The sequence below is a fragment of the Cebus imitator genome, unplaced genomic scaffold (assembly GCF_001604975.1).
Source record: "Cebus imitator isolate Cc_AM_T3 unplaced genomic scaffold, Cebus_imitator-1.0 Scaffold332, whole genome shotgun sequence".
In the NCBI taxonomy this organism is placed as follows: Eukaryota; Metazoa; Chordata; class Mammalia; order Primates; family Cebidae; genus Cebus; species Cebus imitator.
Genome location: NW_016107647.1, coordinates 1,403,908 through 1,427,972, shown reverse-complemented (window position 1 = coordinate 1,427,972; position 24,065 = coordinate 1,403,908). Strand labels below are relative to the sequence as shown.

The 24,065-nt window shown below is 52.8% G+C and overlaps 1 protein-coding gene across 5 annotated transcripts in view; it reads left to right on the top strand.

Moving 5' to 3' along the window:
• Positions 1-24,065, top strand: part of GRIP2 (glutamate receptor interacting protein 2) — a 113,097-nt gene that overhangs the window by 24,953 nt on the left and 64,079 nt on the right. For 4 of the 5 annotated variants that reach the window (XM_037730134.1, XM_037730132.1, XM_037730135.1 and 1 more), the window contains exon 1: positions 21,212-21,368. The exons of the other annotated variant lie outside the window; for it this stretch is intronic. In XM_037730134.1, the coding sequence (XP_037586062.1) occupies positions 21,308-21,368 (61 nt within the window). In that variant the 5' untranslated portion in view covers positions 21,212-21,307. Of the gene's footprint in view, positions 1-21,211; positions 21,369-24,065 lie in introns of those variants that run through there. 5 annotated transcript variants of the gene reach the window in all.

The following is a 24,065-nucleotide window of genomic DNA, read 5'->3' as shown; positions in this document are numbered from 1 at the left end:
AGGCTCAGCCTGTGCTCACTGTCAGCCCATCCCCACACCCTGCTCAGGCTCTTCTATCTGCCTGGGGCCCCTGGTGTGGTTAATTCCCACAGATCTCCAGACCTTGCCCCCAGCCTCCTGGAGCTGCTCCCTGCTACACTCTCTCACCACACCCCTGATCCACTCACTGCCTTTTATGACAGCAGTCCTGAACCCCACAGGGGTGGGTCCTCCCGTTTCCAGCACTGGTTATGGCTGCCTGCATTTAGCAGGTGATCAACAAATCACCACCTTAGGTGGTGATGGGGTGGGATCAAGACTTACCTGCCGAAGTCTGTCCTGGCTGATAAGGGAGCACAGCCTCCATGCAGCTCCTGTCTTCTGTGACTTCTCACACAGAGAATGGTCCTGAAGCTGCCCCTTTCTCCTGCCTGCTGGCCCACCCTTCAAGCTCTGGGGAGACAGGGTGGCCCTCAGCAGATGACCCAGCAGATGCCAGCTGCCTCCCTGATGACAGCCCCTTAGTTGCTTCCTCCCCACTGTTTTGTTAAAGGGCCTGGCCTCCAGGGTGGGTTCGCTAGGCTGCCAGCCTCAGCTGTGGAATTCCAGTGACTGGCGATGAACTCCCACCCTCCCATCCAGAGTCCCTCTGTAAGCCCAGCATGCTCCTATTAAAGCAGATATCGGCCAGGCGCGGTGGCTCAAGCCTGTAATCCCAACACTTTGGGAGGCCGAGGCGGGTGGATCACGAGGTCAAGAGATCGAGACCATCCTGGTCAACACGGTGAAACCCCGTCTCTACTAAAAATACAAAAACATTAGCTGGGCATGGTGGCGCGTGCCTGTAATCCCAGCTACTGAGGAGGTTGAGGCAGTAGAATTGCCTGAACCCAGGAGGCGGAGGTTGCGGTGAGCCGAGATCGCGCCATTGTACTCCAGCCTGGGTAACAATAGTGAAACTCCGTCTCAAAAAAAAAAAAAAAAGTAGATATCCCACAGGAAAATTCTGTAGGGGACTGGCATCCACTGAAGGGTGGCCGACTGCTATGCCAGGGTCTTGCTGGGCTCCCACCTCGGGTACCACACATCACTGAAAACCAGCAATGGGTGGAGAGGCGGGACCCACCCAGTTGAGGCTGGATTCTGGGCTCCTCGTCCCACATGTGCTCAGCAGACGTCTTAGACCACAGTGTGGCCTGAGAGCCTTGTGAACTGGAATCACCTGGGGGTGGTAAGGGCATATTCAGAATGCTCATCCAAGGCCCCGGCCCAAATATAAGGAATCAGCATTGCAGGCAGTGGCACAGGTGCATCTTTTTTCTCCTCTTTTACTTAAAATTATAAAATGCATGTGTGAGTTTAACATAGAGGTGCAGCATAAAGAATAATGAAAAGTAAATACCCATAACCACTCTGGTTGAGAAAAAGAACATTGCCATCCCCTTAGAAGATACCCAATCCTGCCACACGGGCTCATCCCAAATTGTATCCCCCTCCTGCTCCACCCAGAGGTACCCACCCTCCTGACCTTTTTTGAAAATCATTCTCTGGCTGTTCTTTATGGTATTACTACCTTATGTGTATTGCTGCACAGGGAAATTTGTTTTCACTTGTTCTTGAATTTTCTATCAATGTAATAATACAGCGTATATCCTTCATTGTCCAGCCGTTTCATTCAGCATGAGGTTTTTTTTTTTTTCTTTTTTTTGAAATGGAGTTTCACTCTTTCGCCTAGGCTGGAGTGCAGTGACCCAGTCTCGGCTAGCCGCAACCTATGCCTTCCAGTTTCAAGCAATTCTCCTGCCTCAGCCTCCTGAGTAGCTGGGATTACAGGTGTCCACCACTACGCCTGGCTAATTTTTATACTTTTAGTAGAGACGAGAGTTCTCCATGTTGGCCAGACTGGCCTCGAACCCCTGACCTTGTGATCCACCTGCCTCGGCCTCTCAAAATGCTGGGATTACAGGCGTGAGCCTACGCGCCTGGCCTCAGCATGATATTTTTGATATCCATCTGTTTCGTTGTATGTTGCACAGTGTTTTATTTGTTATGTAAAGTTCCCTTGGGTGAAGGGAGAGTTAGTATGAGCTTCCTGGCAGCCACAGCACTGATGAAAGGCCGCTTGGTTATGGATGGCACCTTGTGCCGGGCATAGCATCGAAGCCTCACTCCAGCCAGTTTTCTGGATTGATTTCCCTGAAGAGCTGGGCACATCCTTCTTTGCCAGGAAAGGTAGCCTCCATGAAACGCTGTCCACAAACCTGACGAAGTTTTCGGGTTCCCATCCAAGGCAGCGCTCAAGGACTGGGAGAAGACACTGGAGCAGGCGGACCTCACCGGAAGGGCCCTGGACCGCAGTGAGCTTGAGCGCAGCCAACTGATGCTGCCCCTGGAGCGAGGCTGGCGGAAGCAGGAGGGCGCCGCAGCCTCGCAGCCCAAGGGGCGGCTCCAACAGGAGGTAGTCAGCACTGCCGGGACGCGGCGGGGCCGCACATCGCGGTGCTGGTACGCAAAGTCTTCGCCTGGGAGAAGTGGCCGTCTGGGCTGGGCATGGTGGGACGGCTTACTAACCGTACCTACCGCAAGCGCATCGACAGCTTCGTTAAGCACCAGATCGAGGACATGGACGACCACGGGCCCTTCTTCACCTACTGGGCCACCTTCGTGCACACGCTTATCATCATTCTAGCCGTGTGCATCCATGGCATCGCGCCCGTGGGCTTCTCCCAGCATGAAAGAGTGGACGCGGAGCTGCGGAGCTGCGGGGCCTACGAGAACGTCAAGTATGTGCAGCGAGAGAACTGGATCGGGCCCAGCTCAGAGGCCCTCATCCACCAGGGCGCCAAGTTTTCACCCTGCACGCGCCAGGGTCCGCAGGCGAACAGCTTCATTCGCACAGCGCGCGATCGCGAGAAGCACTCAGCCTGCTGCACGATTGGTCAGAAGACATCACCAAGTGGCCAGTGTGCACCAAAAACAGTGCTGGGAACCACACCAACCTACCCCACATGGACTGTGGCATCGCAGGGCTGCCCTGCTGCATTGGCACCAAGGGAGGTGTGAGATCACCTCCCGGGAGTACTGGGACTTCATGACTGTCTACTTCCTTGAGAAGGCCACACTCTGCTCTCAGGTGCACTGCATGGATGACGTTTGTGGGCTCCTGCCTTTCCTCAACCCCAAGGTCCCTGACCAGTTCTACCGCCTGTGGCTGTCCCTTTTCCTGCACGCTGGGATCCTGCGCTGCCTGGTATCCATCTGCTTCCAGATGACCGTCCTGTGGGACCTGGAGAAGCTGGCAGGCTGGGACCACATAGCCATCATCTACCTGCTGAATGATGTCACTGACAAACTGGCCAGTGGCCTCTTCCTGCTCTACCGTGCAGCGGTGGATCTGGCTGGCTCCCAGTTTGGTATCCTGGCCAGCTCTTCCAGAGGTGGGAGATCCTGGCACGGCCCTGGCATGCCTTCTTCAAGTTGCTGGCTGTGGTGTTCTTCGTCTTCACTGTTAGGCTGCTGCCCTGGATTGACAACTTTGCCCACCTCTCGGGGTTCATCAATGGCTTCTTCCTCTCCTTCGCCTTCTTACCCTACATCAGCTTTGGCAAGTTCAACCTGCACTGGAAACGCTGCCAGATCATCTTTCAGGTGGTCTTCCTGGGCCTTCTGGCTGGCCTGGTGGTCCTCTTCTACTCTTATCCTGTCCACTGTGAGTGGTGTGAGCTCCTCACCTGCATCTCCTTCACTGACAAGTTCTGCGAGAAGTAGGAACTGGATGCTCAGCTCCACTGAGCTGGCTGCGGCTCCTGGGGTCGTGAGCTCCTGCAGGCCAGAGCAGACATGACAACCGTGAGCCTCACAGGCTTACAGGAGTCACATGCTTCCATGTGGGGGACTGGCCTGTGTCCTGGAGACAGGCCTCTTGTGCCTTGCTCACGTCTGTTGAACCCCTCGTACTGCCGGGCGTTTATTATACTACTTCCTGCGATAACCTTCTAACTTGTCTCTTGACGACCACTTCCTGTGGCCAATACATGGAGTGGGAGCATTTTAGCTGCCATTAACTAGAAAAATAAAAAAGTCCCATTGCCTGAATATGCCACCATTTGTATTAATCTCTTCTGCTGTGGTTGGACTTTCAGTTTGTTTCAATTTTTGACTTTTATGGAAAATGCTGCTGTGAGCTCTCTGGTGCCTAAACATGGCTGTGGTATCTAAATGCATACATTTCTGTTGCGTATATACCTTCAAGTAGAATCATCACCAGCTCATAGGATACACATATGTTAACAGCTTTATTGAGATATTGTTTAGAATATGCATATCTTGAAATGTTAATGGATACTGTCAAACACCTTTCCAAAGTAGCCGTACCACCTGACACCACCACCAGCGGTGACTGAGAGTTCTGGTTGCTCCACACCCTCTGCAATGCTTGGTGCTGTCAGACTCCTTACTTTGGTTTTGCCATGAATTTATATTTCTATCACACTTCTCAGGGGATTCTCAACTCTTGCTGTGTATCCAGACCACCTGGTGAGCTTTAAAAATACAGGCCCTGGGACCCTGCCCAGGTTATTCTGAGTCGGAGTACCCTGAATCAGGGCTAGGACACAGATGTGTGCAGATTGAACAAGCTGCACTCCCCCATGTTCCCCACCGCGAGCCTCTGTTCCGCCAGCTCCCCTGCCAGGCGACCGCTCAGCTTCTTATTGACTCCTGGTTCTTGATGACAACTTTGCTTAACCTCAGGCTGTCATTCTTCAGGCCTGAGGCCCTTCTCTGGCTGGACCCTTGGTTTCTGTCCAGCTGTTGAGATCTTGTCTGTGCCTTGGCGTCTTGGGAGGTGAGGTGTGCGTAGGGATCTGAGAGGCGAGTGGGAGGCACTGGAGGGCAGCTTCACCCAGTACAGACAGTGGCTCTGAGGGTCCCCTGGTTTCCATGACGACCTTTGTAGACTGTGCCTCAGTGACAGCCATGCCTCCTCTGAGGGACTGACTGTAGGGAGGGGAGAACTGATGGGTGCTACTTAAGAGTAATGGGTGCCACCAAGGTTGCAAACACAGACGCCTACAGGGTCAGGCAATGTGAGTGAGGAGGATGGGCCTGTAATAAAGCACACACATGCTCTGGAACACACAGACACACACCTGCACGTACAGACACCCTCCTAGATGCATTCTCTCACACACACAGAAAAGCAGAACATCCAAACCAGCCATTCTCAACAGGGGTTGATTTTTCTCCCCAGGGGATATTTGGCAATCTCTGGAGACATTTTGGGTGATCACACGTGGGGAGAGGGTATGTGCCATTGGCATCCAGTGGGAGGGAACAGGGAGGCTGCAAACACCCTACAGTGCACAGGACAGCTCCCTGCCACCACAAAGAATTGTCTGGTCCAAAATGTCAATACTGCCTGAGGTTGAGAAACCCTGATCTAAAAAAAGTTACATCTGTTTCAGCCCACATAAAAGTTTAGTGTCATTTCAAAGCAGAACTTTTACTTTACAGCTTTATTTTAGGTTGAATTGCACATCAGGTCGGGCGCCAGCTTCTCACCACTGGGTAGCTCCGGTAAAAGCAGTGTCTCTCGGGCTATCTGGGGAAGGCCAGTATTTTTTTTACTTTCGATCCATTGGAGACTAATACGTTTGAGAAAAATACACTAACAACGAGTTATTGAAAATGAAATAAAAAAAACAAAGATATGAAAATACAAGCCACTGATCAGGCACTTGGATATTGTGGCAATGTGTGAAATTGCTGTAATCATTTCTAACCGTCAGTTCTCCTCAAATGTTTGTTTCCAAACGTAACCCTCGCTGTCCAGTGAGCCGTCCAGCGACAAATAGTTCAAAGACAGGACTGGGTCCGCAGCTGCACTTTCTGTAGCTCTGCTTTTAATCTGACTGAGGCTCTGATGGCCTTAGCACCCCTGGTCCTGGCCCCAGCTGGCCCAGACACCCTCCACTGTGCCCAGGGCAGCTCCCCTCCTGGCCCCCTGGCTCTGACTTCCTGCTGCTGCTTCAGTGTAAGGGTCATGTCCCTATCCCAGGTGGGCTGTCTCTGTTGGCAAGAGGCTGATCTGGGGTCGGGCTGGGACACACATGTTCCTAAGACCAAAGAGGAACCGCTCTGTGATGCTGGCAGGAAGGAGGTGACAAAAGGGATTTCATCACACACAATTGAATGTTAGACACCCCTGGTCTCAAAAGTCCTTCCCCACTGGGGATGTCTCCTCTACCCTTCCTCTCACCTTCACCCTGTTGCCTCAAACCCCTCTTCCTTTGCTTGGACTCTGGGGCCAGACAACCCGGGTTCAAATCCCAGCTCTGCCACTAGCCAAGAGGGTGACCTTGAGCAAGAGATGTCACCTCTATGAGCCTCAGTTTCCTCCACTATAAAATGGGGATAATTATGGTCCTCATGCAAAGGTTTTTGTCAGAGTTAAATGAGTTAATATACATAAAGTGTTTAGAACAGGGCCTGGCTCAACTTCTGCCTCTGCCACAAACCAGCTGTGGGGCCACAGGCAGGTCGCTTCCCTTCAGCAAGTGGTGGTTCTTTAGGTTAAAAATGTGGCCTCTCCGGGTGCTTGTGAGGCTCTAGAGGAAAACGCATATAAAAGGTGCAGTGCAGAGGCTGAGGCTGAGACTGGAAGGAGCTGCAGCAATCAGAGCAAGAGTGGGGTGGTGGAGGAAGCAGCCGGCCCTGGTGTATGTGTGGCTGGTGTTAAAATACTGCAGCACCCCACACTGGCTGGGAAACAACTGCCTCCCCAAGGTCTCCTCACCCAGTGTCTCCAGGTCTCTCCCCCAGGACCCCTGGATCTCCCATGATCTGGCAACCAGAACTTTAATGTGTGGCCCAGTAGGGCACTGACCATCCTGACTGGCCAAGCCCATCACCCTGCCTGTATCCCCTGGGTCTCCATGGGACTCCCCCAGGGCAGGGGACTAGGCACCAGGCCCTAGGGGTCCAGTGGCTTAGAAAATGTGCCCTCTCTCCTGGCCTCCGTTTCCCCATCTGCGAAATGGGTGGGGTATAGTTTGGACCAGAAGATTTCTCCGACACAGCACGATTCTAAGAATCCAGCCTTCTGCAACCATGTTAATCAGTTTCTTCCCCTGAAGTCATAGTTCCAGGTGTCCAAGCACAACTCAGTCTTGGCTGTCATTCCTGAATCACAGACAGGAAGGAGGCCCCGAGTCCACCGCAGAAGATGGAAAGTGGGTGGGAGGCAAAGCCCACAGGGTGGGGGCATCTGGGCAGAGTGGGGAAGGCTGCTACTGCAGCCCCTCCTCGTAATCCTGATGGCCCAGCTGCTGCCTGTCAGCTGGGTTGATCACTCTGCTAGCTGCTGGGCCAGCATTTTCCCTGTGTTACCCCTACAACAGCCCCAGTGAGCAGGTGAGGAAGCCGAGGCATGGAGAGGGTAAGTGATGCTCCGGAGGCCACACAGCTGGCGAAGGGCAGATCCGGGGTTGGACCCTCGGTTGTCTGACTGCATGGCCTGCCCGTGGGGGTTGTTTGCCGAGTGCTCATGGTGTGCTGGACTCACGCTCCACATCCAGGCCTAGAAAGCTGGAATACATCCCTAGCGACTTCCTCCCTTGCTCTCACCTGTCCCGTATTCAGGGGTCCCATCTCATCTCTTTCTCTCCCCAACATAGGCATACTTCTGGTCCTCTTTACAGTTTGGCTTTGTAGCTGATCCTGACGCTAGTGATGGGGATGGGGATAGTCCACTTCCAATCTCAGACCCCAGATCTTGTGCCACGTGAGTCAGGTATTAGTCCTAAGGAGATGCTTATGACAGAATGAGAGAGCACAGGCCTCGGAACCAGATGGCCTGGGTTTTAATCCCAGCGGTGACACTTCCTTGCTGTGTGACACTGGGCAGGTGATTTAACCTCTCTGAGCCTCAGGTTCCTCCTCTGTAAAGTTGACATACTTCTCCTGGCCTCACAGGGCTGTGTGTGTCTGTAATGAGTCTCTACTTTTCTTTAAAATGTGTCTGCGGCCGGGTGCAGTGGCTCATGCCTGTAATCCCAGCAATTTGGGAGGCCAAGGGGGGCAGATCACCTGAGGTCAAGAAGTGTGAGACCAGCCTGGCCAACATGGAGAAACCCCATCTCTACTAAAAATATAAAATTAGCTGGGTGTAGTGGCACATGCGTGTAATCCCAGACACTTGGGAGGCTGAGGCAGGAGAACTGCTTGAACCCAGGAGGCAGAGGTTGCAGTGAGCCAAGATCGCACCATTGCACTCCAGCCAGGGCAACAAGAGTGAAACTCTCTCTCAAAAAAAAAAAAAAAAACAAAAACCAAAAAAAAAAACATGTCCGCGACTGGCTGCCTCTCACGGCCCTGGTCTGCATCCCCGGCATCTATTAATTGCATGGCTGCAGTGGCCTCCTCACTGGTATTCCCACCTTCACTCTCAGTCCTTCCTCAGTCTGTCCATCCCTGCTGCCGCAGGGATACTGTTAAAACCTAGGTCAGATCACTCCCTCCTCTTCCCAGCATCCTCCCATGGCTCCCACTTCCCTCTGAGGAAGCCCAGAGTCCTCACTGCAGCCGAGCTGGCCCTTGGTGGTCTGCCCCTGACACCCCCCGTCATCCTTTCTGCTGCTCTTTCCATCACTCAGCTCCAGCCCTGGCCTCCTTTCTGGGCCTCAAACACACCAAGCACGTCCTGTCCCAGGGCCTTTGTGTGGGCTGTGTTCTTTGCTTGGCTCAGCAATCTGCGTTGTTGGGCATGATTGGGTCCCCCATTCCCTTCATTTGTGCAAAGACTTGATCACAGAGACCTCCCCCTACCTCATAACCATCTCAACCCACTTCATTTTTCTTCAAAGCGCTTATTTCGACCTGTGTTGTATTACATATTTGTCATGTATTTGTCTCTCTGAGTAGAATGTAAGTGTTGGAAGCCGTATTCACTGCTGGAGCATGAGAGCTGCCCAGCACATGAGCAAGTGAATGAATGATGGGCACAATTGAGTGCTTTGGGCCCGGGAATAAATGCTACTAGATTATACTGCTGTCATCATCAGTGCTTCCACTGCTAGGGCCTCATGAAAATCCTTGTTTGAGGACTAGACGAGCCCCCAGTGTGTGTGGTGACCTTGTTCTCACCCGATTTTCCTTATCTGTGGAGTGGTGGGATCAGCCTGAACTTCGTGCTGACTCTCCTCACTCCTGGAATGCCATGTCTCCGGGGATGCCATGTGACACTGCAGCCCAGAGGCATGCAGGGTCCCCAGGGAAGGCATGAGGGATGGTTGGCCTTACTGAGTGGGAACCCATGCTGCAGAGGCAGGGGGCTTGGAATGACTTGTAGCCAAGATTCCTGTTGGGGGCCTGCTTTCTTCTTCCTTGTAGGTATTTTTTCCAGTGCTCAGGAACTGATTGGAAGGGTGCTTGGAACCAAGGGTCCTAGGTTTGAGTCCCTAGCCTTGCCCTCACTTCTGAGTGAGTTGCCTAAGAATCTACTCCAAACTGAAAGGGAAACCGAGGGGAACCATTGAATGCTCCAGCTGGCCTCAAGGGGCAGGACTGAGGGCAAAGAGCAAGAAGATGCCTCAAGGCTGGGCAGTTCACATTCATTCATTCATTCATTCAATTGAGTCCTTTGGGAGCCACAGAAGATTGTAGAGAGGGAGAGAAGTGATGTGATCATTTCACAGATTATTGGAGGTGAGGTTGACCCTACTTTTGATTATTGGATCCCACCTCCAGTAATCAGAAAGGGCCTCAGAGAAGGCCAAGTTCCTAATTTTACAGTGGAGAAACTGAGGCCCAGAGTAGGCAGAGAATCATCCCAGGTCACACAGTGGTCATGTGACTGCATCTCTAACTGAAAGTCATGGAAAGGGGAGTTTTCTGGGGTTCAGGGCAAGATTGGAGCTCTCTGGAGCTAAGGGCAAGATTGGAGGGGTCTGGGCTGTGAAAAGGAGCTTTTGTGGGGGGTCACAGCTTGCTTGGTGAGCAACACGGATGGCTTACACTGTCCCTTTGATCCCTTAATGGTCTGGGGGGGGTTGATTGCCTTGCTCTGTCCCCACTCTGACTCTGATAACCTGTGGTTTGGCTCCACTTGCCGCTGTGGCTTCCGTCTTGAGTTCTGGCATTCTCTGCTGTGGTTCTAATGGCCTGGGGCCAGACCCCAGTGTGGTGGTTGTGGATCCATGAGTGTAATGCCCTGTAGTTGTGGAGCCACCATCTGGGGCTTCCTGAAGCTAACATTCTGTGGCTCCAGGGTTTCAATTTTGTGTGCCCTTGTGGGCTGTCACCTGGTGCCCTGTGGTGTGTGGCTCTGTGTCCCCATCCTTGGAAGCTCTGTGGCCTCGTGGGCTATCACCCAGTCCCCTGTGGTCATGTGGCTCTGTGATCTTGTCTAAGAGCCCTGTGGCTCTCATGGTCTGTCACCTAGTTTCCTGCTGGATCCCGATCCCCACACTACGGTGTCTCATTTGAATGGCCAGAGTCATGAGACTTTGTTCAGATCATTGACCCTGCTGACCTGGAGAAAATCACACAGATATTGGCCATCCTGCAGCCAGGCTGGGCTGTCTGTGGCACATCTGGGATGTGCTCCTCCCTTTCTTCATCTGGGGCCCACAAGAAGCAGTACCCAGAGATGGCCCTGCCACTAGCAAGCTGTGAGTGAGCTGTGTCACCTTGGGCACCCTCCTTTCTCTGTGCTTGAGCTTGGCAGTTTTGGGGGTGAAACGCATGGCAGGATGGGAGCTGTGCTGGTGACGAGGTGGCCAGGACAAGCTCCAGGGCCCCTCTGTGGGGACTTCCAGTTTTCTGTGGACCAGGTGGGAGATACAGACCTGCAGACTGCCCGAAGGAAGGGTGATGCTGGGACATAGCTCCCTGCAAGGGTCTGTCACACCTACTTTTCCAGGACGATGCTGTGCTGCTGGCCACTTAGGCTGAGGACATCAAAACCTGGAGTGGACAAAGTTCACACAGCCCCTTCTCTTCCTGTGGCACAACCCTGCTCTCCCACCTCTCCAGACCTTCGGGACTTGGGGTGTGGGATCTGTTGGGGAGGTAGGGAGAGAGGAGGCAGGGTCCCCAGGACTGCAGGGTCCTGCCCAGCCCTGTGGATTGGTTCTTGTTGTGATGTGGAGGCTGGAGGCCTTTTCCTGTGTTTGGGAGTGCCTGAGAAACTCTGTCAGTGGTCGGGGTCCAGGGGGCGGGTCCAGCTCCATTCCAGCCACTGGCCCCACAGGCACATCTGCTAAGTGGTAACAGCAGCCCCTGGGAGCCCAGCATTGGGTTCAAGCCCTGACTCTGCTTTCGGTGGACTCTGTGACCTTGAGCTTTTTTTTCCCCTTCTCAATTACTGCACCTGCCAGAGGGGACAAGAACCCCTCATGTAACACTCTCTCCCCAAGGGCAGACCAGCCTTTGCCCCTTTCACTTAATTCTTGCCTCGTTTCCCAGATGAGGGTCTCACTGGCTGGTGCCCAGGGAAGAACAGGAGCCTGATCCCACCTCCCACTTCTGACCCCAAAGAGCCCTCCCATCCCCCAGAAATGCCAGGCAGACCCCCTGGCACAGAGACCCAGGGTCTCTGGAGCTTGAGGTGCCCGACTATGGGCTGTGCCATGCCCCTTGTGCTCGGTGCCATGTTTGCTGTATTGAATCATACCACCCACATGATTGCACGGAGCTGAGCAAGAAGTGCATCTGTGTTTAGAGTGGCAGGGTGGGTCCCAGGGTGGGCCTGGCCAGCACCTGATTCAGACTCCTGCTCGGCTCCAAGCTGCATGACCTTGACTCCTTGCCTGATCCCCCCATTCATGAAGCGGGCATAATTAGGCCCCATGTGGTGGGATGCCCGAAAAGGTTAAAGTGCATCCGGGGCTGGGAACAGTGTCTACCTTTGCCGCAGAGTGATCATTAATGTGATTCATCTCTATCCCCTTTCCTCATTTTTCAGATGAGGAAACTGATGCTCTGCAAGAGAAATATCTGATACATAATTTTAAGACAGGTCCCATGCACAGAGCCCTTGCAAACCCCAGACTTGTGTCATTTTCATGAAACGATCACACTGCTGGGTGCCTGGGTAATGCTATACTTACTGACTTTAGGGATGGCCAAGCAGCGTGGGATTTGAATCCAGCACTGTCTGACTCTGAACCCCTTCGGCAGGCCGTCCCCAATCAGAGACATTGCAGGTGTGGGGAGAAAGCCTGGGCTCAGAGTGGAGGAGGCGGCTGGCACTACTGTGGCCTGGCTTGAGGAGGAGCTCTGATGGAGCTGCTGCCCCGTGGCACATGAGGACTGTAATGGCAGCATTTCCAACACCTCCACCCTGGCGCCCTGCGATTTCATCTGCGTACTTGTTAATGGTGCCTGCCCAGGCTTTTGCTCCTGATTATTGCTCTTTAAAGGCAGTGCCAGGAATATTAACAGGCATGCCACCTGTTTCTTGGCAGGTGGCCCTGTGGGTGCACCTGTCGGCCAGCCGCCCTAGCCCATACTGAAAACGCTTGGTGGCATTTTCTTTCTTGGCTCGGGAATGTCTGGGAGCCATCAGATGGATGAGCTGCTTCCCCTGGCAGGGATTTAGCCTCCCTTGGGACTGTTTCCTCTGCTTCCTGAGCCTCAGAGCGAGTCTGGTGAAGGTGGAGGGCAGGAGACAGGTAGGGGTAGAGGGGTTTCTTGGAAATCCTTCCTCTGCTACTTGGACACCATGTGATGCAGAAGCAGCCACTTTTCCTCTCTGAATGGCAGTGTTCCCGTCTTCCTTACAGGGCAGCAAGGTGACAGTGACTCTTTACCCCAGGGTTCAGTAAAATCAGTGCGAAAGCTTAAAAAGTGGCCACTGCCTGGACTCCACACCCCCAAGTTTCTGATTGAGCATGAGTTTTTTGTTTTGTTTTGTTTGTTTTTTGAGATGGAGTCTCACTTTGTCGTGTGATCCTGGCTCACTGCAACCTCCGTCTCCCAGTTTCCAGTGAATCTCCTGCCTCAGCCTCTCCAGTAGCCGGGACTACAGGTGCCCGCCACCACACCCGTGTGCCCGGCTAATTTTTGTATTTTTAGTAGAGACGGTTTCACTATGTTGCCCAGGCTGTTCTCAAACTCCTGACCTTGTGATCCACCCGCCTTGGCCTCCCAAAGTCCTGGGATTGCAGGTGCGAACCACTGCACTCAGCCCAGCACTAGTTCTTTTAAGCTCCCCTGTAATTCTAATGAGCAGCCAGGTGACATCACCTTATGATAAGGTAAGGCTTCATGACTGTGGAGCCCCAAGTTCTGTGCCGGGTACACAGTAGGTGCCCAATAAAGATGGCTTCCCTCTTGGTGACATATGCCCAGTCCTGGTAAGTTTGCAGGATGTTCTCACTTGCTTTGTCTCCATAGAGCATCCAATTGATTGTCTGAGTGCTTCATCATCAGCCTTTATATTATTGATGGGGAAACTGAGGCCTAGTATGTTTGACCCCAGAGCTCATGCTGCTAAGCCAGACAGAGGAGTGGCTGCTCTGCAAATGCTGAACTCTGGCAGAGGAAGGCAGCTCGACTGCACAGGAAGCCTGAATCCACTCCTCTCCTCCCTCCTCTGCCCCTACTTCAGTCCAGTGGCCATCGCCACTCCCCTGCATAGCACAGGGTTCCTCCCTGCTCTGCCTGCCTTTGCCCTTCCCCTACACCCCTCCTCCCCACTTTCTCCCTCCGGCAGCCAGAGGGATGGTGTTAAAGCCACAGGCAAGGTTCCCACAACCTCAGAGGAAAAGCCAGATGCTCAGGAGACCCAGCATTGCCTGCCCTTCCTTGGACCCTCTAGGCCCTTGCTGCTCCCTCCCTTGGGAGCACATTTTCCCTCCAGCCCCCACCCACCACAGCACTTTAATCTTCTTCTTTTAAGCCTTTTTTCAAATGTCACCTTTTCAGGAAGGCCTTTTATGACCCTCTCTTTTAATTTTTATTTTATATTTTAAATTTTCATTTACTTCCAAATAGCACATATAACACAGGAATACCCCTGAGGCATTTTAAGGGCAAATCACAGACTTTTTTTTTTTTTTTTTTTTGGTTTCATCTGTATCTCCACAGATAAAGACTTTTCTCAACTCTAATTACAACGACAGCAGCAACCCAACAGAATTAACCGTAATTTCTTCATATCATCTCGTACCCAGTCTTTGTGCAATTTTCCCTGGTTGTCTCCGAAATGTCTCGTCAGGATCGGTTTATTCAAATCAGGATTCAAGTGCAGTCCCTTGTCGCATTTGGTTGATGAGTCTCTTAAGTCTCTTTTAATCTGTAACAGTCCCTTTCCCTCTTTTTCTCCCCACTCTCACTGTTTGTTGGAGAACCCAGGTCATTTTTCCTGTGGAATGTTCTCATGGTCTCATTTAATTCATTCTTCTGCCCCACTGTACTTTCTCCCCACTGGTATTTTGGGCTAAAGCTGGATTTGATTCAGGTCCAATTTTGCAGGAAAGAATCCATCTCAGGGAATGCTGTGGGCTTCCTTCCACATCCCATTCAGGGCTCATAATGCCACGTAGGTCCACTCTGGGTGACGCTAAGACCTGTCTGGGAGTCCGAGGACTGTCTGCCTCATCCCTCTGTCACAGAGGCAGTGGGGGATCCTTTATTTCACTAGGATTGTAAAAAGATGGTTGCCCAATTCTGTCATTTCTTCAGCACTTGCTGTGATTCTTCTCTGAAGGATGCCTTTCCCTTATTAGGGCTGCCTAAAACTGCGTATACAGGAAACACAGGAAAGGTGCTTCTTTCTTTACCTTCATGTATCCGTTCACAGAAAAATGATGTGGTATCTTAACCATCCCCAAAGGAACCAGCCAGGTTTTATTTTTTCTTTTCAGAATCAGTAGGAACACATGGATCTCTACAGTTTTGTAGTCATGATTCTTTTCTGATGTTCAAGTTGTCCCAAATTTGGCTGGTGGGAGACCCCTCCTGCTGGCTCCTATGTCCTCCCAACTTTCCCCACTGACTCTTAGCACTTCTTTACTTTCCGAGACTATAAGAACATCTCATCTTGCATTTTCCCTGCCTCCGCTCTGGAATCATCTATTGCTTTCAGGAGTCGTGGGGGTCCTTTTGCTGGACAAAGGACTTTAGAGTCCAGAGTCTGGGTTCTGGGGAGACCAGCCGCTTTGTAATTGGCAACATCTACCTCTGGACTCCAGCACCCCTCACTTGCTCTGTTTATTTCTTTTAGCTTTCACCTCGCAACATGTTGTATCCTTTACTTACCTGTTCCATCTGTCATTTATCCTGTCTTCCTTACTGGAATATTAGTACCTTGAGGCCTTGGTGGCTGTACCTCCACGTCTGGCACACAGACAGTGCTGAATAAAGATCTGCTGAATGCCCAAATGGATGGAGAGATGGATGGATGGCCTGACTCTGCCCTCATCCTCTGCCTCCCCAAGCCTGGAAAAGCAGTCAAGAGGGTCTGCCCCCAGGCCCCTCCCTTCCAACCACAGAGCCAGCCTTGGAGGCCTTGGTCTTATTTAGATCAGTGGAGCTGGGCAGCAGAAATGTCACCGCTTGGCTCACAGGGAAGAAAAGGCCGAGAAGATGAAAGGCATCTCTGATGAGATGCTAATTTGTTTCTGGAAGCAGGTGGGGGTGGCAGCAACCCAGGGCCTCTGGGGCTTTTTGAAGCTGAGGCAGGAATGGAAAAAGCAGCATTGGTGGAGGCTGGCCTGGATCCCTCTGTGATCTTTTCCTTTTTTTAAACCTATCTCCTGGGCTCTGTGCAGCCTCAGTTTTGAGGAGAACGAGATAGTCCTGTGTTTGAATCCTGGCTTGGCCACCTTAGTAGCTGTGTGAGCTTAGGCAACAGGGGGAATTTCTCTGTGCCTTGGGACAGAGAAAGTGAGAATGCTATAGGGAGGATGAAGTTAGGGAGGACCATGGAGTACAGCCCATGGAGGCCGGAGAACAGCAGAGCCTTGCTTGAGGCCATATAGTAGTACACACTGGCTGGGCCCTGAACTCAGGCCTCCTGGCTCCCAGCTGGGCTGATCTGTCCTTGCTGTTTTCTTGATGACTCAGCCTGAAGCACCCATGGGTTCATCTCCTTTAAGGGGGGCCTCTGTTCCCTCACAATTCCCTGGGGCTGCCTTCTGCAGAAAGAGCCTGCAAAAATCTGGGGAGCACAGGGGAGCCTAGCAGATGTGGCTTAGGTAATAAGCAAGCTTCAGATGGGTGGAACCTAGGACCCCAAGCCTCCCTCTGCTGTCTTCCTGATTTTCCAGTCGAACTGCTCACCTGGGATCCCTGAACCCACAAGGAACTCTTGATCCAGCTGTGACCTCCTTTGACTAAAGTTGAGGGCCCAGGGGGCCTCTGCTGAAGGCAGAGTTGGGGAGTGTATTATTCTGCATTCTGTTCTCATTCACTGAGCCCTTGCTGAGCCCCTGCTGTGTGCTGGAATCTGAGATGAGGAAGACACTGGACTAGTTAGGATTCTTTTGGACCCAAGTTACCAAAAACCAAACCCAAACTGGCTTAAGCAAAGAAAGGAATGTATTGACAAGTTAAAAAGGGATAGCCAACTTCAGGCATTGTGGGTTCCAGGTGCTGAGATGACATCATCATCAGGATTGGATTTGTCTTTCTCTCTCTTCTTTTTGGTGACACAGTGGCCACCAGCAGCCTCAGACTGACATGGCTTCTCCACACCTCTAGGAAATTCCCTTTCCCAGTGGCTTCATCCAAAGCCCCAGAATAGCCTCTCACTGGGTTGACTTGAGTCATGTGCCCATCCCTGAGCTGTTTGCCATGGCTGGGGGTTGGGATAGGCTACTTGTTCTGCTTTGGGTCAAGGTCCTCCTGGGGCTGAAGGACAAGCTCCTCCCCTGGGAAGGGGAGGAGTGGCTCCCCAAGGGAAATAGGGGTGACGTTGCTGGAAGAAAAGGGAATAGCAGTTTGGGGAAGTTGGACTGCACGTGGCGAGAGGAGCGTATTGACTGTATATTGTGTACTGTGTACATACAGATGCTTTTTGTTTTTGTTTTGTTGTTGCTGGGTTTTTTTAGACGGGATCTCGCTCTGTCACTCAGGCTGGAATGAAGTGCTATGACTATAGCTCACTGCAGCCTCAAACTCCTGGACTCAAGCAATCCTCCTGCCTCAGCCTCCTGAGTAGCTGGCACTACAGGCATGCACCACTGTGCCAGGCTAATTAAAACAGTTTTTGGTTTTTTTTGGAGAGACAGAGTCTCACTATGTTGCCCAGGCTGGTCTTGAACTCCTGGCCTGAAGTGATCGTCCCACCTCGGCCTCCCAGAGAGCTGGAATTACGAGCCTGAGCCACCAATCCTGGCCTCAGATGCCTAGCATAAATCATCAAATCATAACTGGCCTAAAGTTCCTCCCAGCCTCTGCTGACACAGGGATGGGGATGGGAGTTATGTGGAATCATTGTTTCTTTCCTGCAGCACTGCGAGGTGCAGATTCTTGACCCCAATGTTCAGATGGGGAGACTGAGGCTCAGGGAGACGCAGCATCTGTCTCTGCTAGGAGTTCTTAGAGGGCAGGGACCATGTCTTCCTCAGTTCTGCTGCTTGCATTACACCTGCTGTAGCCAGGCAGCTCCTCAGTGGGACCTGGATATTCTGAGATCTATGGAGCCTCCTCCCAAATTCGCTCTGAACAAGCTGAGCCCTAGTGACTTCTGGCGGATCCTGCACTCCCAAGACAGGTGACACATGATGTCCTGAGCTTGGGACAAGGTGGGAAAATATACCGGCCACTCCCCTCCACAGCTCTCTTCTCTTGAAACCACCATAATGCTGGGATGCCACCATTAGAAGCTACTGGATCACAGCATCTCTCTTGGCTCCTTTTTTTTTTTAAAGATAAATTCTTTTTCAGCACACACCTTGGCTCACCTGCACTGCTAATTTACCAGACCCACCAGGGTCTATCCAAATTCCACTTAAACCAAGGAATTGGCCATTGGTCCACTTGACTCCCCAAGGGCTACTCAATTCTGGCTTCACTTGGTTCTTTGCTACACCTAACAGCACCAATCTTAAGAATAATGCTCTGTGTTTGTAATCAGTGTGTGTGAGGAGTTCACGTTCGTTTGATCCCATTTCACTCTCACAGCATACAGGAAGGTACATCCTATTATCTTATCCACTTTACAGGTGAGGAAACTGAGGCTCAGTCAGGTAAGTAACACAGTCTAGTTGCACAGCTAGAAGGTGGTGGAGCTGGAATTTGAACCCAGGCAGGCTGGCTCCACAGTCCACACCCTTAAACACTCCTGAGATTGCACCTAACAAGCATTTTGCCCCCTCCAAGTCAATGCCAGGTGTAACGGACAGATCCACCCTGCCCTCAGAGCATTTGAGCCACGACAGCCATAAGGGGCAGGTAGGGGGAGGTTATCACCTCCCTTTTGCAGCTGAAGAAGCTGAGGGACCCCAGGGAAGGGAGTGGCTTAAGGCCCCATAGTTGGGGGTTTTGCACCTAACTGTAGCCTCCTGCAGTGGGCCCTTGAAGCCCGTGGGGCCTCTGGGGGGGGGTGTGTAGGGGACAGAGACCCAGAGCTGAGCCTCGAGCTGGCAGACCCACCTTCCTATCCAGGTCTGAATGTGGTCCTGGGGATGTCCTCACCTGTAAGGCCTGGGACACTTACAGGGCACCCTCCAGGGTTAACTGGTGACAGGAAACCCCACCAGGTCGGGACTCTGCCTCTCCCACACCCTGGAAGCCTCAGCCTCTTTATTTATTTATTTATTACTTATTTATTGCTGTGCTTTCTACGCGTCAATTGGAGCTGGCACTACAGATCACCTGGGCCACTTCTCTTCTTACCAAAGGCACTGCTGGAGGTGGGAAGTAGCCTCATCCATGGCCAGAGCTCCCGACCCAGCTCTGCCACTTAACAGTCTGCACAACCCCGGGCAATACAGCCTCCCCTCCCTGGGGTAAGCCAGCGGAGCTCTCGGTCCACAGCCCAGCACGCAGTAGGGGTTTTATAAGGGGTGCTTGCTCCCTGGGTCTAGATGTGGCAGCGGCCTAGTTTGGTGGCTGGGATCTGAGACCTGTTTTGTCACATGTGTGCTGTGTGACCCTGGTAGAGTACTGCACCTCTCTGAGCTTCAGTTTCTTTGCTTGTAAAATAGGGATGTTCCGAGGACCACCCTCATGCACTCTAAGGATTTGATGTGATAGTTCATGGAACACATCAGATTCCTGCCTTTCCTGCTTTCACCTTGCTGGGCCTCCTATCCCCATTCACACACAAGGGGTTGGGCTCCATGCAGAATAACCGCAACATTAATCATGATTATATATTATTTATCTAGCACCTACTGTGTGCCAGGCTTTACTAAGTACTCTATGCTTGTGATGTCATGTAGCCCTGCCATACTGGAGGCAGGAGCTGTTAGCTCCATCTGTCAGATGAGGAAACTAAGGCACACTGAGTTGGGATTTGAACTCAGATCTGCCCACTCCCAAAGGTATGTGTTCTCGCCTCCCTTCCCTTCCTCCCTGCACAGCTAAGCCACAGCTTTGCTGCTCCTCTAGAGGCCCACACCTCTCATCTGCAGAGGAGAGGGTTACAGTGGGGATGGGACAGGGGCTATGGCAGTGGGGCAGCCCTCATGCTGTCCTCAGATCTCAAGAAGGAGCTGGGTGATGCCGTTCAAGTGCCCACTTCCTGCTTCCTTGGCTGGCCCTGAGAGGCCTCTGCCACCCATACCTTTAGAATGAAGACAGAATCCCTCAGCAGAGTCCATGTAAAGGAGCCCAGGACCTCCAGCCTAGCTGAGTTGCCCCAACAGAGCTCCCTGAGGCTCACCTTCTGCCAGTACTGCCTCCTGATGCATTGGACTGGAATCCACATGCTGTGGGGGCTCTGAGCCTGGGGCCTGCTCCCTCTTTGTTTAAAATTATTTGTCTGCAAGTTTCAGGGAGGTAGAATGGTAGAACCAAAAGGAGACTCCTGCATGGAATCAGAAGGGCTGGGAGATTGCTGAGAAGGGAATCACTTCCTTGAGGTATAATTCATTTTTATTATTGGCTAGATCTGTGTATCCAGAACTGCCCTGTGCTCCATCCATCCTAGGAATCCTGCACACTGGTGAATGCTGGGCCAAAGCATTCCAGAGACAGAATTACTGCAAAGTGTTGGGGATTGGCAGGAGTTCTACATGTGGGGGAAAACTCCGACTTTCTCAAGGGAGGCCCTCACTGCTGATTCACAAGCGAAGACTGATTTTTGTGGCAGCCATGATTCCCGAGTGGGTGTTTTGCCCTTCCTATGAGTGTGGTCTGTACTCTGATTCATGAGCAGGGCTTTCATGGTTTGGGAAAAGGATGGAGGAAGCATGAGCACCTGGCTTCGTAGAGAGAGGGCAGGAACCTGGGGTTCTAAAGCCCCCTCTGGAACGTACATTCTCTGTGACCACTAGCAAGTCACTGCTCGTTTGCCTCGGTCTCTCCTAGGACACTGCCCTGCCAGACTCAAGGGTCAGGTTGTGGGATGAGAGAGGAGGCTAGCCCTGTGTATGACAAGCAGGGATGCTGGATGTGTTTTCTGAGCACTCACACATAGTCCCCAAAGTCCACCCCCCAGCAGTTTGAGTGGCTTATCCGGGTATCACCATGTTACATATTATCGTTGTAGGGGTTACTAGTTAAGACGTGATGCCCTGGGTCTCCTCGTTCTACGCTAGTGGCCCCATCACATGCCCAGTGCTGTGTTGCCTGCTGGGGACACAGGACAAGTGGACTCTTGTCCTTGTCTCAGGAGCTCCTCAGTCTTGGGGACAGGTAGATAATCTCAACCTAGTATGAAATGCTTGAGATCCAGCAGGCTGAGCAAATATTCCCAGAGAGGATGCATGGAGTCCTGCTAGAGAGGAAGGGCAGTCTAGGGGGAGGGCCTTGCAGGTGCAAAGGCCTGGAGCTATCAAACAGCCAGCCCAGGGAAGAGGGGAGGAGGGGATTGGCAGATTTCAGCAAAAGATGGAGTGGGACAGGTGAGCACTTTGGGGGAAGGAGGACTTGAGGGTGGGGCCCGATGGAGGTTTGCTGCAGAGGCTAGAACATCCTGAGCTGCACTCCCCAGGCCCGGCTTCGGTGGAGGAAGGGCCTTGCCGCCACCAATGCCACCGCTGGCTCCGGGGAGGATTATCTATTTTAGCAACTCCGGGAGGGCGGAGGAAGGGAGCGCCCAGCCTGTGCCAGTTAGAGCAGGCAGCTCTGGAGCGGGCACAGGAGCTCTGGCTCCAGGCGCGGGAGGCTGGGGCAGGCTGCGCAGGGCTCTGCCTGCGGGCAGGAGGGCACGATGCTGGCGGTGTCACTCAAGTGGCGGCTGGGCGTGGTGAGGCGGAGGCTCAAAGGTGCCGGTGAGTCTGGGTGGAGGGCAAGGGGCCCAGAGGGACTTCCCGGGTTCCCCGCCTGTCCTCAGTCACCCCTGCTCTCCCTCCCTCTCTCTCCTGGAGCCTTTTGGGTTTCTCTGCTGCATCTCTCTTTCTCCCTCTGTGTCTCTGCCCCAGACCACTCCACTTCCTTCCCCTCTCCCCATCCCTCTGGTTCATTCTCTCTGCTCCTTCTCTCTGTCTGAGTCTCTCTGCTCTCTTCCTCTCTCTCCCACTATCTCTCTGGCTTCTGGGTCTCTGTGTCTCTGTCTCCTGCTGCCTGGCCTCCGTCACCCAGTTCTCTGCCCCGCCTCTGCTCTGCCTTCTCTCTCCCACTCTGTCTGTCTCTGTCTTGCTTTTCTCTGTTCCTCTTCCACTGTCGCTGTCTCTCCCTGGATCTCTCTGGACTTTCCTGTGTGTCTCCTTCATCACCCCCACCCCTTCCCAGGGCATGTCCCCAGCAGCCTTTTCTCTCCTTTCTGGTGAGGCCGTGGGGCTGTCCAGATGGGCTAGGGTCGCCTGATAGGAGTGCTGTGTGTGGTCGTGGAGGGGTGGGAGGGAGCAAGGGGCTGTAAGTGGGGAGTTGGGACAGGGGGCCACAGGCGAAGGCTGCCCGGCTCTGGGGAAGACTGTATGCTGAGCCCCAGCCTGTGCTGGCTCCTATCCCTGGACACATGCTCAGCCCCTGGGAAGGTGCTGGGGGTGCTTAAGCTGGGAGCAAGACTGGAGTGGGGGTGGGGAGGAGCTGGAGTTAAGCCCCAGGCTGTGTGACCCCAGGCTTCACCTATGCTGCCCATTTCTCCATCTACAGCCCTGGGAGGAGGGAGGTGGTGCATTCACAGTCTCTGTGCTTCAGGCTGAGGACCAAGAATCATCTTACTGTCAACAGGAATAGCAGTGGCAGACATTCACTCAGTGCCGCTGTGTGCCAAGCAGTGCGTTCACTCATTCATTCCACACAGTAGCTCTGTAAGGCTGGTCCCATCCTCATTCTGATTGTGCAGAGGAGGAAACTGAGGCACAGAGAGGTTAAGTAACTTGACTAAGGCCACACAGCTGACATACGGAGGCTCTCCGGCCAGTGAGCTTGTAACTGAGCATTTCCCAGACTCTGAGGGGCCTACACAGGGGAGTCTGCTTCGGGGAGGTGGGGAGATGGGGGTGGGTGTCTGTGGGGCAGCAGGGGGCTCTAAGTCCTGCACTGGCGTATGGGCAACTGGTGTCCTGACATCCTAAAGTTCCCTGAAAGCCTGGTTCACAGAGGCAGAGCAGCTGGTGCCTGGAGATCATCAGGAGCAGGGCTCTCCTTGGGGTTGGCCAGAGACTCCTGTGCTGAGACCACCCCCACGGGAGATGCTCCCTCCCCCATTGAGGCTGCTGTCTTTTGTTCAGGTCCACAGACCCTAAGAGGCCAGGGGATCCTCAGGCTGGTAGGATGGATGAAATCCTGGATTGGCTGCCGATGTGAGCCTCCCTGGGGTTTGGAGAACAGCCTGCTGAATGCTGTGATCAGTCTCTGCATCTTGGAGTGCAGGAAATGCTTGTATTTGCCCAGACAGTCCAGGATTCAAATCTTGTCCTGCCTCTTACTCCCTGTGTGGCCTTGGATGGCTATTCAACCTCACTTTCTTCTCCCAGTAAAGTGAGCCCCCAAAATTGCCCTTCTGAGATTGCAGTGCCAGCTGGGGAAGTTTGGGACACACAGTAGACTCCTGGAATTTTTAATTCCATCTTCCCTTTAGTGATCCAACCACTTACTTCCTCTCCCCATGCACACACTGCTGTCCCCAGGGCAGTCACATCTGGGGCCAGCATGGCTCTTCATAGAAAATAAGCAAAGGAAAAAGGAGGGTGCATCCTGGTTGACTGAGGACACACTGAGTGCAGACTTGAGCCAGGCTCCTGCCTGACCCTCTCCACTCCTTCACGGAGGGCACTGAGGGAGGAACAAGGGCTTGCTTTGCGCATGCAGTGAACAGCCACGAACACAAAACCTCAAGGGAGGAGAATCCAAGTGATGTCAGAGGAGGGACGGTGTTTCTTCTGTCTTCTTCTTCAAAATCTTTTTTCAAAAAATGCCTGGGACACGTTTCTCCATTTCTAGCCTATATTATTTTAATGGGCCGTCCTGTTGCTCATCTTTTGTGGGTGAGGCCCCCAAGGTTTCTCACTCTGTGATTACTTGGGTGGAGGTCCCCGAGCCACATGGCCACGTGAGACCCCTCCCATGTTCCCCAAACTGAGACTTGAGGGTGTAGTTATTGCCTTGAGAAGGAAGCAATGATTTTGCTTGAGAGATGTCAGAAGAAGATCCCAGAGCGGGGTATTTAAGGATGAATAGGAGTTTGCCAGGTAGATAAGAGGGGGAGCAGCTCATAAAAATGCCTGGAGGTGGCCAGGTGCTGTGGCTCATGCCTGTAATCCCAGCACTTTGGGAGGCTGAGGCAGGCAGATCACTTGAGGTCAGGAGTTCAAGACCAGCCTGGCCAGCATATAGTGAAATCCTGTCTCTACTGAAAAATACAAAAATTAGCTGGACATGGTGGCATGCACCTGTAGTCCCAGCTACTTGGGAAGCTGAGGCAGGAGAATCTCTTGGACCCAGGAAGCGGAGGTTGCAGTGAGCCAAGATTGCACCACTGCACTCCAGCCTGGGTGACAGAGTGAGACCCTGTCTCAAAAAAA